Source organism: Microcaecilia unicolor, chromosome 2 (assembly GCF_901765095.1).
Source record: "Microcaecilia unicolor chromosome 2, aMicUni1.1, whole genome shotgun sequence".
Classification (NCBI taxonomy): Eukaryota; Metazoa; Chordata; class Amphibia; order Gymnophiona; family Siphonopidae; genus Microcaecilia; species Microcaecilia unicolor.
The window spans coordinates 345374255-345387934 of NC_044032.1; the positions used below are offsets into that span (position 1 = coordinate 345374255).

Genomic DNA, 13680 nt, shown 5'->3' on the forward strand with positions numbered 1-13680 from the left:
TAAACCCATAACCCAAACTTAGTGGATTAAGTGCCAAACAAAAGAGAAGCAGGACAGAGAGTCTCCCTGAAATATTCCTCTGTGAATCCTGATGTTAGGAATGACAAACTGTCCATCTGAATACTACATGTGGAGCTGCGTGAGTCATTTCATAATGTTGCAGTTTGGTATTGTTGGCTTGGCTTTTGAAACATTTATCATATCAGCCATTTAATGCAGTTGAACCTCTATCATATTCAGAACATTTAAATGGATTATGTCCTGTCCTGTGTGAATTATTTTATACTAGTAAAAAAGGCCCGTTTCTGGAACGAATGAAACGGGCGCTAGCAAGGTTTTCCTGGGAGTGTGTATGTTTGAGAGAGAGAGAGCCAGAGTGAATGTGCGGGTGTGTGACAGAGTGAGACTGTCTGTGTGACATTGTGTGTGTGAGAATGAGAGTGTGTGACAGGGCCCCCTCCCCTGTTCCTAATGCCCCTCACCCCGTTCCCTCCCCTCCTTTTCCTCCTCCTTCCCACACTTTGGGTTCCTTAAGGCTTTCAAAAGTCTATGTACCCTCGTGGCCCTAATGCCCAGTATCCGGATACCCCACCGCTTTCCTCCTCACCCCTCCCCCAAGATGTAATACTTTCACACCCTTCATTTTTTAAAAAAAGTGTCCTATCTACCCTGTGTACAAATGCCCGGCATTCAGATTGTGTTCCTCTCATAAATTTTCATTTATTTCATTCATTCAGAACTTGCCGCCCCCCCCCCCCCCCCCCCCCCCCGAACACTTTTGGTTCCTTCAGTCTTTTAAAACTCTCCTATGTACCCTGTGTGCTAATGGCCAGCATTGAGATTGTTTTCCTGTCCCAAATTTGCATGTCTTTCAGTCATTCACAACTCCCCCCCCCTTTCTCCAGTTTAACACTTTCGGTTCCTTCAGTCTTTTAAAACTCTCCTATCAACCCTATGTCCTAATGGACAGCACTCAGATTGTTTTGCTTTGCCAAATTGTCTGTCACTGAGGTCAGTGCGTGCCTGCCTAGCAGACCACTACCGGCAGGCACGGTCCCAAGCACATCCTGTTGGAGGTGAGAATTATTATATAGGATGCCATTGCAGGTTCCTCCTCACACTGTATCTCTTATAACATGCAGAACATGTAAGTGGTTTCTCTCTGGGGGAATTTCTCCAAGTGGGTCAGATTTGCATATACCATGACAGGAATGAACCTCACTTTTAATCCAGGGCATGTGTAGTATGCTCATAGACTCTCAAATTTACCATGTTTCCAAGTTTATTTAGACCTTACTAACGGTGAAGAACCATCTGAGCGGTGCACAAAACTAAAATGGGGGGTATATAGAATTGTGGAACGAATAGCAGTAGGGGAGAAACAAATAAAGAGAGGGACATGATATAGTGAACTACAATATTCAATAGGAAAGAAGAGGGGGACAGTGAGTCAGAGGGGAAGTAAGCAGGAGTTGTGTCCAGCAGGTCTCGCTAGAGGAAGAGCCATCATATGTCTAAGTGAAGGTATCTATAAAAAAGGTACATTTTTAGTTCTGTAGAAAGTCAAGTTGGTATAGGTGGGAAGGAAATGCATTTCAGACAGTGGGACCAACAACTGAGAAGATGGAGTGATGTGTAGTTTCATAAATTATTTGCCTGAAAGATGAAATAACCAAAAATTTTTCTTGGGCTGAACAAATGATTCAGGAGGGGGAGTGTGGTGTCAAAAAGCGAGCTAGGAAAGCCAGGAGGCCTGCGTTCTTGATTTTAAAAACTAGAAGAATTTTGTAAACACTGCTGTGGGTTATTAGGAGCCAATGTGCATTCTTGACAAGTGATATAAGTTGTAGTACTAGCATTGGGAAATATTTCTGTATCTTTCTGCCACATTTTCTTGGTCTTTACTGCATTTCTTGGTACTTGAGGATCTTCCCTCTCTCCACATAATTCACTGAGTAATCACTTGGGACAGTCACCCTTATAATCAATGCCATTTCTCTTCAGTGTGCGTCATTATATGCACTTGCAGCCTACCTTTGCTTTTGAAACATTTATCACATTGAGAACATTTAAACCGTTTTTCTCCTGTGTGAGTTATTTTATGCCTCTGAAGATTGCTTTTTACAGAGAAACTTTTATCACATTCAGAATACTTAAATGTTTTTTTTCCTGTGTGCATCATTACATGCAGAGGCAGCTCGGCTTTGCTTCTGAAACATTTACCACATTCTGAGCATTTAAATGGTTTATGTCCTGTATGAGTCATTTTATGCCGTTGCAGGCTCCATTTCCCACTGAAATATTTATCACATTCAGAACAGTTAAATGGTTTGTCCCCTGTGTGAATGATTTTATGCCGTTGCAGGTTGCTTTTCAAACCAAAACTTTTATCACATTCAGAACACTTAAAAGGTTTCTCTCCTGTATGAGTTCTTACATGCATCTGCAGCTCATCTTTCCTTTTGAAACATTTATTACATTCAGAACACTGAATTGGTTTCTGTCCTGTGTGAATCATTTTATGCCGTTGAAGGATCCCTTTCCTGCTGAAACTTTTATCACACTTAGAACATTTAAATGGTTTATGTCCCATGTGAATGATTTTATGCTGTAGCAAGTTGCTTTTCAAGCCAAAACTTTTATCACATTCAGAACACTTAAATAGTTTTTCTCCTGTGTGAGTTATTACGTGTGTCCGCAGCTCAACTTTGCTTTTAAAACATTTATTGCATTCAGAACACTGAAATGGTTTCTGTCCGGTGTGATCCATTTTATGCCGTTGCAGGTTCTCTTTCCCACTGAAACTTTTATCACATTCAGAACATTTAAATGGCTTGTGTCCTGTGTGAATAAGTTTATGCCGTTGCAGGCTGCTTTTCACACCAAAACTTTTATCGCAATCAGAACATTTAAATGATTTCTCTCCTGTGTGAGTTATTTTATGCTGTTGCAGGTTCCCTTTCCAGCTGAAACTTTTATCGCATTCAGAACATTTGAATGGTTTGTGTCCTGTATGAATGATTTTATGCTGCTGTAGGCTGCTTTTCACACCAAAACCTTTATCACATTCAGAACATTTATATGTTTTTTCACAGGTTACAGAGTGTCCAGACAGGTTAGCTTTGTGTAAACCTTGACAGTCATGGACCTCAGTCTTAAGCCTGCTTATGTGGTGCTCAACAAAATTTGAGTCTGTGGTAAACGTTTCCAAACTATCATCAATTTTAAAATGTCTCTTGCCTTTGAGTCTTCCAGGTTGAACAAGTTTTGGGCAGTAGCTGTAGTTTCTCTCTTGTCTGTTTGACTTTTCTCCTTTCCGGGCCATTGCTTTCATCCTGGTTAGTATTATGCTACTGACATTACCCTCACAGTCAGCTGAAGGATCTGGGCTGTTTTTGAAGGGGTCTTTTTCTTTCAATTCCTCTTTCTGCTGCCCATCGCACATTCTCATTCTTTTACTATTATTTCTAAATCCATCATCTGTGGGATAAAAATGAGAGTATGAGCTTAATTTTTCCATGAAAAAGGACATATATATAAAAAAAAGCTATTTGAATAGAGATTTGCTTGGCGAAGGTGTCCTATGACACAAAGTAATGTTGCTTATACACAAGAAAGGTGGACTAGAGCACATGAACAGAGGGAAACAGACCATGACTTTTCACATCCTGCTGGTTCTGTGCATCTTATCCTCATCTCCAGTCTCTGTAATGATTCCCTTCACTCTGATTACAGTCACTAATCAAAAAAATCTTCAACAACCTGCTGGAGACTGGGAAGCACTTGGGATCTGAGTCTCAGACCTATGGGCTTTCAGTTTATTTCTAAGTCATTAGGATTCATTTTCTTTAAAAGTATGATTTGCCCACAATGAGGGTAATTTTATAAAAAGGTTGCCTAGCTGTGAAAGTCAAGTAATTCTGTACACTAGGAGCCCTTTTACTAATCTGCGTTAGGTGCACAAAACGTTTTGCACACTAATGCTAGAGACACCCATAGGAATATAATGGGTGTCTCTATTGTTAAACACGCACTAAAAAGGTTAGCGTGCCTACAGCGTGAATTAGTAAACAGGGCCCTAGGTGTTCAGTTATGCACTCATTGCATGCATAAATATTTTGAATAATAAAATATCCCCAAATGTCTGTGTAAACAACAATATGCACTATTTTGAAAATATCTGCTTAACTTACATAGGGAGAAATTAGGTTTTTCTTGCTAATTTTCTTTCCTTTATTTTCTCCAGAACAGTTCAGATGATTGGGTTCTGCATTGCTACCAGCAGGTGAAGATTAAAAAAAACAACCAAAAAAAAAAAAAAAAAAAACCAACAACCCACTAACCTCAAAATAAGCCTTTAAATGCCCTGTGTAAATTGTTTTTAAGCCAGTATCTCAATAACAAAGATGAATAGGCCCCTCAAACCTTCCAATATATGTCTCAGAATCAAGTCACTAATAGAGACAGTTCATTTGAAACTTATTTGTTTTGGCAAACATGACCAGTTAATGGTTAATTTTTTTTCTATTGCCAATCTGCATGTGCCAAGCAGACCATTTTCTGTAAAAGAATCATATCATAGAACAAACAATCCTTGAGTGGTTCTGAACTGCTCTGGAGGAACTCAAGGAAAGAAAATGAGCAGGTATAACCACATCTCTCCTTCTTTAGCATTCCTCCAGAGCAGTTCAGACAAGTGGGAAGTACCATAGCAGTGATCTTCACGAGGGTGGGACAGCCATACTCATGGATAACACTTTCTAACCAAAGCCTGCATCTTGTCTTGCCTGCACATGCAAGTGACAACGCTTCACAAAAGCATGTAAGGACACCCAGGCGGATGCTTTACAAATATCTAGAGGCATCACCAGACCACTCTCTGCCCAGGAAGCAGCTTATCCCCTGGTAGCATGTGCCTTAAGCACTTCGGGCACCAGGCGACCTCTAAAGCAGCAGTTCCTAAACTATGGGTTACGGACCCAACTGTGGTCTGTAGGGGTATTTCCCTGTGATGGCTTTGGTTCATACAAGCCTAGTGCACCCTGTTACAAACAAGATGGATGCTATCACCTCTGACATGAATCCTACTGTGTCAGTGAGATCCAGCTTCAGCTTGAGGAAAAACACTGGCAGATTCACTGAAGCCAAGGACATTCTGTGTTCCAACTCCCTCCCCTTTTATCATCCTGAGAAGGTGAAAGGGAGTCAGACTTAGCACCAGAAGTTTCAAGGTCACAAAACAAAGAACTCTGCTCGCCCAGGTACTAATTGGACAAGTTCATAATTGGGTTCCTGCAGTCACATGACCGAGAGGTACTGGGAAAAGCGGAAACTGAAGAAAGTAGTAAGGCGGAGACCCTCGTAAGAGGAGCAACCGGCGAGAGGGCCTGAGAAATCCAGCAAGGCTCTGGGTGAGCCAGAGACTGTGTTTGATACCAACCTTGTGACCTGCATAACTGGTGCAATTATGTGTGGCGGAGAAATTGGCTCTGAGATTCAAAGGAGGGACGGAAACCTGTTTGCTGCAGAGAGAGACCTGCTCGACATCTAAGACACAGACAGCTGAGACAGTGTCTGGGGAATCTAATCCTGTCATCTGAAGCCGTCATAAGGAGAACGGTGCGATCACAGTGAATTACTTCCTAGTCTGTGGTTATTTAGTGGGGTTTATCTAATGTAAGATTGGTTTAAGTCATCTCTTGGTCAGAGAAGAAGCAGCTACTGTGTATTTTGCATAATATGTGTGATTTTTCTCATAAGGATTATTAGGATATCATTTGTACTGTTCTAATTATTCGGTACTTAGTCTAGGGATAATCAGTATGTAGTCAGACAATATATTTTGGTAGTGTTCATATCAGTAAGAGATTTATAGTGCATAGAAGCCTGTGTAGAGTTCTATATTTTGTATCTTATCTATTTTCTTACTTCTAATAAACATAATATATATCACTGTGGCTTGTGTTCACTTCTCTAACAAAAACACCTGGAGTGGGGTCCAGAAGCAAGCTTCTGCACTGCCACTGCCTTCCAGCAAGAGTGGCAAGGAGACACCTCGAAAATGACCCACAGAAACTGGATGAACTCCAGGGTATACCCTTCTCTGATGACCTCTAGGATCCACTAGTCCTTGGTTATCTGGGCCTACCTTCGATACCCCCCCCCCCCCCCCCCGAAGAGGACCCCATAAAGCCACCAAAGGCAGGGCCCCGACACTTTAACTGAGAACCTCACGTTTGACTAGGAGGTTGCAGCCCCTGGCTTCCAGTCACTTCTTCGATCATTAGGAAAGAACCAACCCCTCTGGAAATACCTCTGCCTCTGTGCACCACTCGCCTGCCAGAGTGATACCTCCAGGCCTCCTGAAACCTGCCTTGTGATGATGAACCTCGTCCTGTTCCCTAGGCCTGTCCTTCAGCAACCTTGGGTCTTTAGCTTGCACTAGACTCTTAACCAACTTGTCCAACTCCTCCCCAAAGAGGAACTTACAGTGATAGAGGCCATCTCTGCACCCCCTCAACCACAGGAACTAACATGCTGCTACAAGGAGCGTTGTCTCCTTCATTGAAGCACAAACCAAGGAATCCGCCAGAAAGACAGCCTCCATCTCAATCCTGCTGACTTCAATTGTTTGTGCAGGGTAAGCCAAGGGGCACTCCCGAACCTGCTCTGTCCAGCAAAGCCATGCCCTAGCCATATAGCTGCTGCAAATTGCTGCCTGGAAGCCCAAGGCAGACACATCAAATGCTTGCTTCAAGAGTGCTTCCATTTGCTGGTCTTGGAGATCCTTCAAGGATGCTCCCCTACCCCCTTTCCACAGAAATGATGGTTTCTTTGTCACCGCCATGACCAATGCATCCACCTGAGGAAGCTTAAACCATTTCTTGACCTCTGAGGAGACCTGCCCACACTCAAATCAGCATGCAGAGCACTCCACTCTATAGAGATCAGATCTTCCATGGCCTTACGCATGGGAAAAGTCCAGGTAGGCCTCAGGATTCCCTACATGAGCAGGTCCAACATTTTATTGTCCCCACTCTTGCCTTCCTCCTCAAAGTTGAGAACCAAGACCATTTGGGAGATCCAAATCCCTAGGGAAGGTTCCTCCCCGGGAGGCAATTCTTCCCCCCACCAGTCCTCCACTGAATCCTCCTGCAGCTCCAACTCTTCATCCAGCCTCTCCAAAGCAAAAAAAACTCCACAGCGGCCTCCTTGTCCCAGGTGGTCTCCCAATCTAGCCTCTGACACTTCATGACATCAAGTCCATCTCACAAAACCTCAAGCTGTGCACCCTGTTTAACTTCAGGTTTCCTCATGCAAAAAGCCAAAGGGAAACCCTACTCCCCCCCGGAGCTGCCCTAGCCAGACTACTGATTCTTAGGAAGTGGTTCCATAGGCTTTAGGCGAGGGAGCCCCCAGCTCCAGCAACTGAACCTAGGTTGGTGGCAGTTGCCCCTGAAAATGACCCTACTATACTACTACTTAACATTTCTAAAGTGCTAGTAGGGTTACGCAGCGCTGTACAATTTAACATAGAGGGATGGTCCCTGCTCAAAGAGCTTACAATCTAAGAGACAAGTGAACGGTCAGTCCAATAGGGGCGGTCAAATTGGGGCAGTCTGGATTTACTGAACGGTAAGAGTTAGGTGCCGAAAGCAGCATTGAAGAGGTGGGTTTTAAGCAAAGACTTGAAGATGGGCAGGGAGGGGGCTTGGCGTAAGGGCTCAGGAAGGTTGTTCCAAGCATAGGGTGAGGCGAGGCAGAATGAGCGGAGCCTGGAGTTGGTGGTGGTGGAGAAGGGTACAGAGAGGAGGGATTTGTCCTGTGAACGGAGGTTACGGGCGGGAACGTAAGGGGAGATGAGGGTAGAAAGGTAGTGAGGGGCAGCAGACTGAGTGCATTTGTAGGTAAGAAGGAGAACCTTGAATTGAATGCGGTATCTGATTGGAAGCCAGTGACGTGACCTGAGGAGAGGGGTGATATGAGTATATCGGTTCTGACGGAATATGAGACGTGCAGCAGAGTTCTGAACAGATTGAAGGGGGGATAGATGGCTAAGTGGGAGGCCGGTGAGGAGTAAGTTGCAGTAGTCAAGGCGAGAGGTAATGAGAGCGTGGACGAGAGTTCGGGTGCTATGTTCAGAGAGGAAAGGGCGAATTTTGCTGATGTTAAAGAGGAAGAAGCGGCAGGCCTTGGCTATCTGCTGGATATGCGCAGAGAAGGAGAGGGAGGAGTCAAAGATGACACCAAGGTTGCGGGCAGATGAGACAGGGAGGATGAGGGTGATATCAACTGAGATGGAAAGTGGAGGAAGAGGAGACATGGGTTTTGGTGGAAAGATGATGAGCTCGGTCTTGGACATGTTCAGTTTCAGGTGGCGGTTGGACATCCAGGCAGCAATGTCGGATAAGCAGGCTGATACCTTTGCCTGGGTCTCTGCGGTGATGTCTGGTGTGGAGAGATATAGCTGGGTGTCATCAGCATAGAGATGATACTGGAAACCATGAGATGATATCAGGGAGCCAAGGGAAGAGGTGTAGATTGAGAAGAGAAGGGGTCCAAGGACAGATCCCTGGGGAACACCAACAGATAGGGGGATAGGGGTGGAGGAAGATCCATGAGAGTGAACTCTGAAGGTACAGTGGGAGAGATAGGAGGAGAACCAGGAGAGGACAGAGCCCTGGAACCCAAATGAGGACAGTGTGGCAAGAAGTAAGTCATGATTGACAGTGTCAAAAGCGGCGGATAGATCAAGGAGGATGAGGATGGAGTAGTGGCCTCTGGATTTGGCAAGGAACAGGTCATTACAGATTTAGAGAGTGCTGTTTCTGTCGAGTGAAGAGGGCGAAAGCCGGATTGAAGTGGATCGAGGATGGCATGAGAGGAGAGAAAATCAAGGCAGCGGCTGTGAACGGCACGCTCAAGTATTTTGGAGAGGAAGGGTAGGAGGGAGATGGGGCGGTAGTTGGAGGGACAGGTAGGGTCAAGTGATGGTTTTTTGAGGAGGTGTGTGACTACGGCGTGCTTGAAGGTGTCAGGGACAGTTGCAGTGGAGAGAGAGAGGTTGAGGATATGACAAATGGAGGGGGTGACAGTATGAGAGATGATGCTAAGTAAGTTGGTGGGGATGGGATCAGAAGAGCAGGTGGTGCATTTCGAGGAGGAAAGAAGGCGAGCGGTTTCCTCCTCGGTGATGACAGGAAAGAAGGAGAAAAAAGTCTGGGTTGGTTGGTTGAGGGAGAGGGTTGAAGGGTGAAGAAGAGATGGCTTGGTAGTGAACTCAAGGTTGATCTTTTGCACCTTGTCGCGGAAGTAATCAGCCAGTGATTGAGGAGAGAGCGAGGGGGGGGGTGGGAGCGGAGGGCACTTTGAGGAGGGAGTTAAGGGTAGAGAAGAGACGACGGGGGTTGGAGCTGAGAGAATTGGTCAATTGGGTGTAATAGTCCTGTTTGGCAAGGAATAGGGAGGAGTGGAAGGAGGATAGCATGAATTTGTAGTGAAGGAAGTCTGAATGGGTGCGAAATTTCCTCTAGAGGCGTTCAGCAGATCGGGCGCAGGAGCGAAGGTAACGGATGCAAGGGGTCAGCCAGGGCTGGGGATTAGTACGCTTTGTGGGATGGGAGGTGGATGGTGCGAGGGTGTCCAGAGCAGAGGAGAGAGTGGCATTGTAAGCGGAGACAGCCTTGTCGACAGACTCAGAGGACATGATGGAGGGGAGGAGATTAGAAATATTGGAGGATAGGGTGGGAGGGTCAATAGCCTGGAGATTCCTGGAGGTAGTGGTTAAAGTTGGACGGGGCTGAGGGGGGGGGTGAAGAAGTGTGAAGGTGAATAGGTGATGATCGGAGAGAGGAAGAGCTGAAACGTGGAAATTGGAGGGAGAGCCGGAAGAGGAGAGGACGAGGTCAAGACAATGGCCGTCTCGGTGAGTAGGGGTCGTGGAGCAAAGCTGGAGGTTGAAGGAGGATGTTAGAGTGAGGAACTGAGAAGCGTGAGGGTCGGACTGGTCATCAACGCGTATGTTAAACTCTCCGAGAATGAGGGACGGAGATGAGGGTTCAAGAAAGACGGAAAGCCAGGCATCGAAGTCAGTGAGGAAGGAAGAGAGGGATTTATTAGGGGGGTGGTAAATGACTGCCACTCTGAGTGGTAATGGGTAGAATAGCCGAATGGAGTGAGCTTCAAAGGATGAGAAGCAGTGAGACTTCGGTAGGAGGAGGGGTTGGAAACTACAGGAGGGCGAGAGTAGTAGCCCGACGCCTCCACCGCGGCCAGCTGTGCGGGGAGTGTGGGAGAAGAGATAACCTCCATGACAAAGGGCCGCGACTGAGGCAGAGTAGTCAGGGGAGAGCCAGGTTTCAGTTAGGGCGAGCAGTTGAAGGGAACGAGAGATGAAGAGATTGTGGGTGAAGGGCAGTTTGTTGCAGACCGAGTGGGCATTCCACAAGGCACATGAGAAGGGGAGGGAAGAGGGGGGGAGAAGGGGAATAGAAACGAGATTGAAGCATCACGGAATCGTTTGCATGGGTAGGAGGAGGACAGGTGAGGGGGGCCTGGATTAGGATTAATGTCTCCCGCGGATAGCAGGAGGAGGAGCGTGGGGGAGGTCGGGCGACGAAGACGGGGTGCACTTAGGAGGAATGTTGATGGGTTAATGGCAGGAAGGAGGTGTTGAAGGTTAAGGGCTAGGAAGGAGGAGGGGGACAAGAGAGATGGTGAGGTGGTGAGGGATGGGGGTAAATAGGGTATTGCCATAGCGAGCAGGACGTGAGGGAACACGGGTGGGCAATGAGTTCCAGTAGTAGACAGCAGTTCGGGGAGGGGAAAAGATTAGGAAGGGACAGGACAGGGGCCATAAGTAGTGATTGCGGTGTAACAGGTGTAAGTGTAGTGATTGAGGTGAGAAGCAGATAGATAGAGCGGAAAGATGGATTGGAGGCTTGGAATTGGGAGGGATTGATGGACTGGAGAGCAGGTAAGTCAAAGCCTGACAAGTTAGCAGGCAGGCAAGTGAGGCAGTGGCTGCCAAGCTTGGAGGCGGGCTGGAGCAAGCTGGTGCGGATGGACAGGAACGAGCAGGGAGAGGCTGGTAAGTTAATGGCTTACCCCACCATCTTTGACATAGCACCTGCCATAGGCTCGATACTGCTCTGCCAGCCTCCCTCAAAATTGCGCTGGCCTTCAGTGCTGCACAGAGAAAAACTTACCAGATTCCTAGTTACCTCCATGCCACACCAGGCGTAGGTTTGGCACCTGCGTGACTTCTCAAGCTGAGCCATGCTCCAAGACAGCTGGGAGATCTACCCCAACCCCATCCACTGCTGAACTCACCGGTGGCAGGAGAAAAGCAGCAGCAAAACAAGGGGAGTAAAAGACAAGAGCACCAAGGTCCTCAAACACTGTATTTTTTTTTTTTTCTAAAACTGATTACTTCAAGCTCTCAAAGTTCCCCTTCAAGAAGAAAGGAAAGGAAGCCGAGGCACAAGCCACACTCCACCAGACCCCGAAAGACCTGTCACTGTGTAAGGGGGGAGTGGAGGGACCCAGCTGCCCCAGATGTAGCACACTCAAACCTAGGGCCAGCGCTAAACTGCTGCTTTACAATTATTCCACTTTTTTTAAAGAATATTAAAAGCTTTGTGCGTCGCTAATGCACTTAAGACACCCCGCACTTACACAATCTCTATGGCAAGATAAGTGCAAATGCCTAAATGCTAGGCTCGCCAATACTAAGTTACGGTTATATTATATGGTTGTACCTAATCTACACTACCCAAGCTGCAAAAGGACTCAAATACAAATCAACTTACGCATCCAGTTTCTCCTACATAAGCACATAAACTGTGGAACGCATTACCAAAAGCCTTGAAAACTACGTACGACCACCTAAACTTCCGGAAAAAACTAAAAACTAACCTGTTCAAAAAGGCATACCCTACCAATCCAACATAAATGCCTGATCTCTGCAACGCAAAACAAAACTAAAGTACATAATGGACATAACACAACTCTTCCGTTGTACGATTCCCTAATGTGGCTGTGCCACATGAACTTTATCTTACCACAACACCACTTTGTATTTGTTACACCGGAGTCTGCAAATGCCTCTCTGGTACTATGTAAGCCACACTGAGCCTACAAATAGGTGGGAAAATGTGGGATAAAAATGTAACAAATAAATAAATATAATGTAACCGAGGCGCCTAGGTTCTGTGATAGAATGGGCTCCTGCCACATGGCCTTGGAGAAGCCTAAATGGAGGTACCTGGTTAAAGAATTGGCCCCATAATGTCTTTATAAAATACTAGCACACCACTAGCACAAATCCTGCAGAAATCACAGATACAATGAACCCATGAGATTGGGAGTAAACGAACACCCATTCCATAAAGCACAAACGCAAGTATTTTATACAGTAAGAACATAAATGGACTCTGCCCAAACCCCACCCAGAACATGCCAACGGCAAAGCCACACACAACTACAGGCATTCTTGTCATTGCACATACTTGTTTACCTGGAGTAATTTATCCATGTGAAAATACCATCATAAAATTACACCCATATGTAAAACTGGAAATCATCCAGGCACAACACAAGCATTTGAATGTAAAGGACATTTTTCCTCACCGCTCTTGGTATCAGTATCTTCCTCAACTCCCTCCAGCAGGATCCGGACATGAGGCTCTTCTATTTTTAGGGTCCGTACTGTGGTGTCAGGTTTGTAACCTTGAATGCCTTTTTGAAAAAAGTAAAATCTTTTCAGCTTCAAAATTTCCTTAAGGAAAGCAGCACTTGGCTAAAAGTGAGATAATGGGAATTCTGAAAGCTCTGAAAAGGATGTTAAATTGTACTATCTATAGTGTATACAAGGATTTGGAAAGGGCATTTCCTGGTAGCAGAGCTGCCAAGGGGGTCAACCTTCCGAGTGGGAGATTTAGAGCCTGCCCTTGGCACATGCTGATTCACAGCCAGAGGCACCAAAACAGTGGCGTACCTATGGGGGGCCAAGGGGGCCCCCAACCCCAAACAGCTGAAGCGTTTATCTGTCCCACGCAGGTCTCGCACTTGCCTCCTCTCCTGTTTCCAGTCGCGCCATGCATGCTCAGTTTCATTAAAACGAGCATGTAGTGCACGGCACGCTGAAAACTGGAGAGGAGGCGAGACCAGTGCGGGACAGATAAAACACTTCAGCTGGCAGGGGTTGGGGACCCCCACCAGCAAAGGCACCTAGTGGCAGCAGCCCGGGGGGGGGGGGGGGGGTTGAAAGTGGCGGCGGGGGAGGGTGGCGGGCTAAAATGTGCCCCCCCCCCACTTTGGGCTCTGGACCCCCCTCCTGCCGAGGTCTGGCTACGCCCCTGCACCAGAAGTACCCTCCCCTTCCAGCAGCAGCTGGTTTTATAAAGGCTACTGGAAGGGGAAGCTGCTCAGCGGGAGATCCCGGCTCCCCGGTGGGAGATGGCCCACAAAAGCAGGAGACTTAGCAGGTCTGTGGTAGTGAATGCTGTAGTACACTCCTAGAGGTTTCACTATGGTGAACATTTACACACCTGACAAGAGGTAAGGCAGTTTCTATGACCATCTGCTGAAGAAAACAGTGGAATACAAGGAGGGGGAACTAGTAGTGGAAGGGAAATTCAAGTGGACTGTAGACCCAGGTAAAGATAACATGGGGGAAGG

The 13680-nt window shown here is 46.4% G+C and overlaps 1 protein-coding gene across 1 annotated transcript in view; it reads right to left on the minus strand.

Moving 5' to 3' along the window:
- Positions 1-1276: 1276 nt before the first annotated feature.
- Positions 1277-13680, minus strand: part of LOC115463716 (zinc finger protein 493-like) — a 158993-nt gene continuing 146589 nt past the window's right edge. The window contains exon 7 of the mRNA XM_030194436.1: positions 1277-3083. Coding sequence (XP_030050296.1) covers positions 1985-3083 — 1099 coding nt within the window. The 3' untranslated portion in view covers positions 1277-1984. The remainder of the gene's footprint in view (positions 3084-13680) is intronic.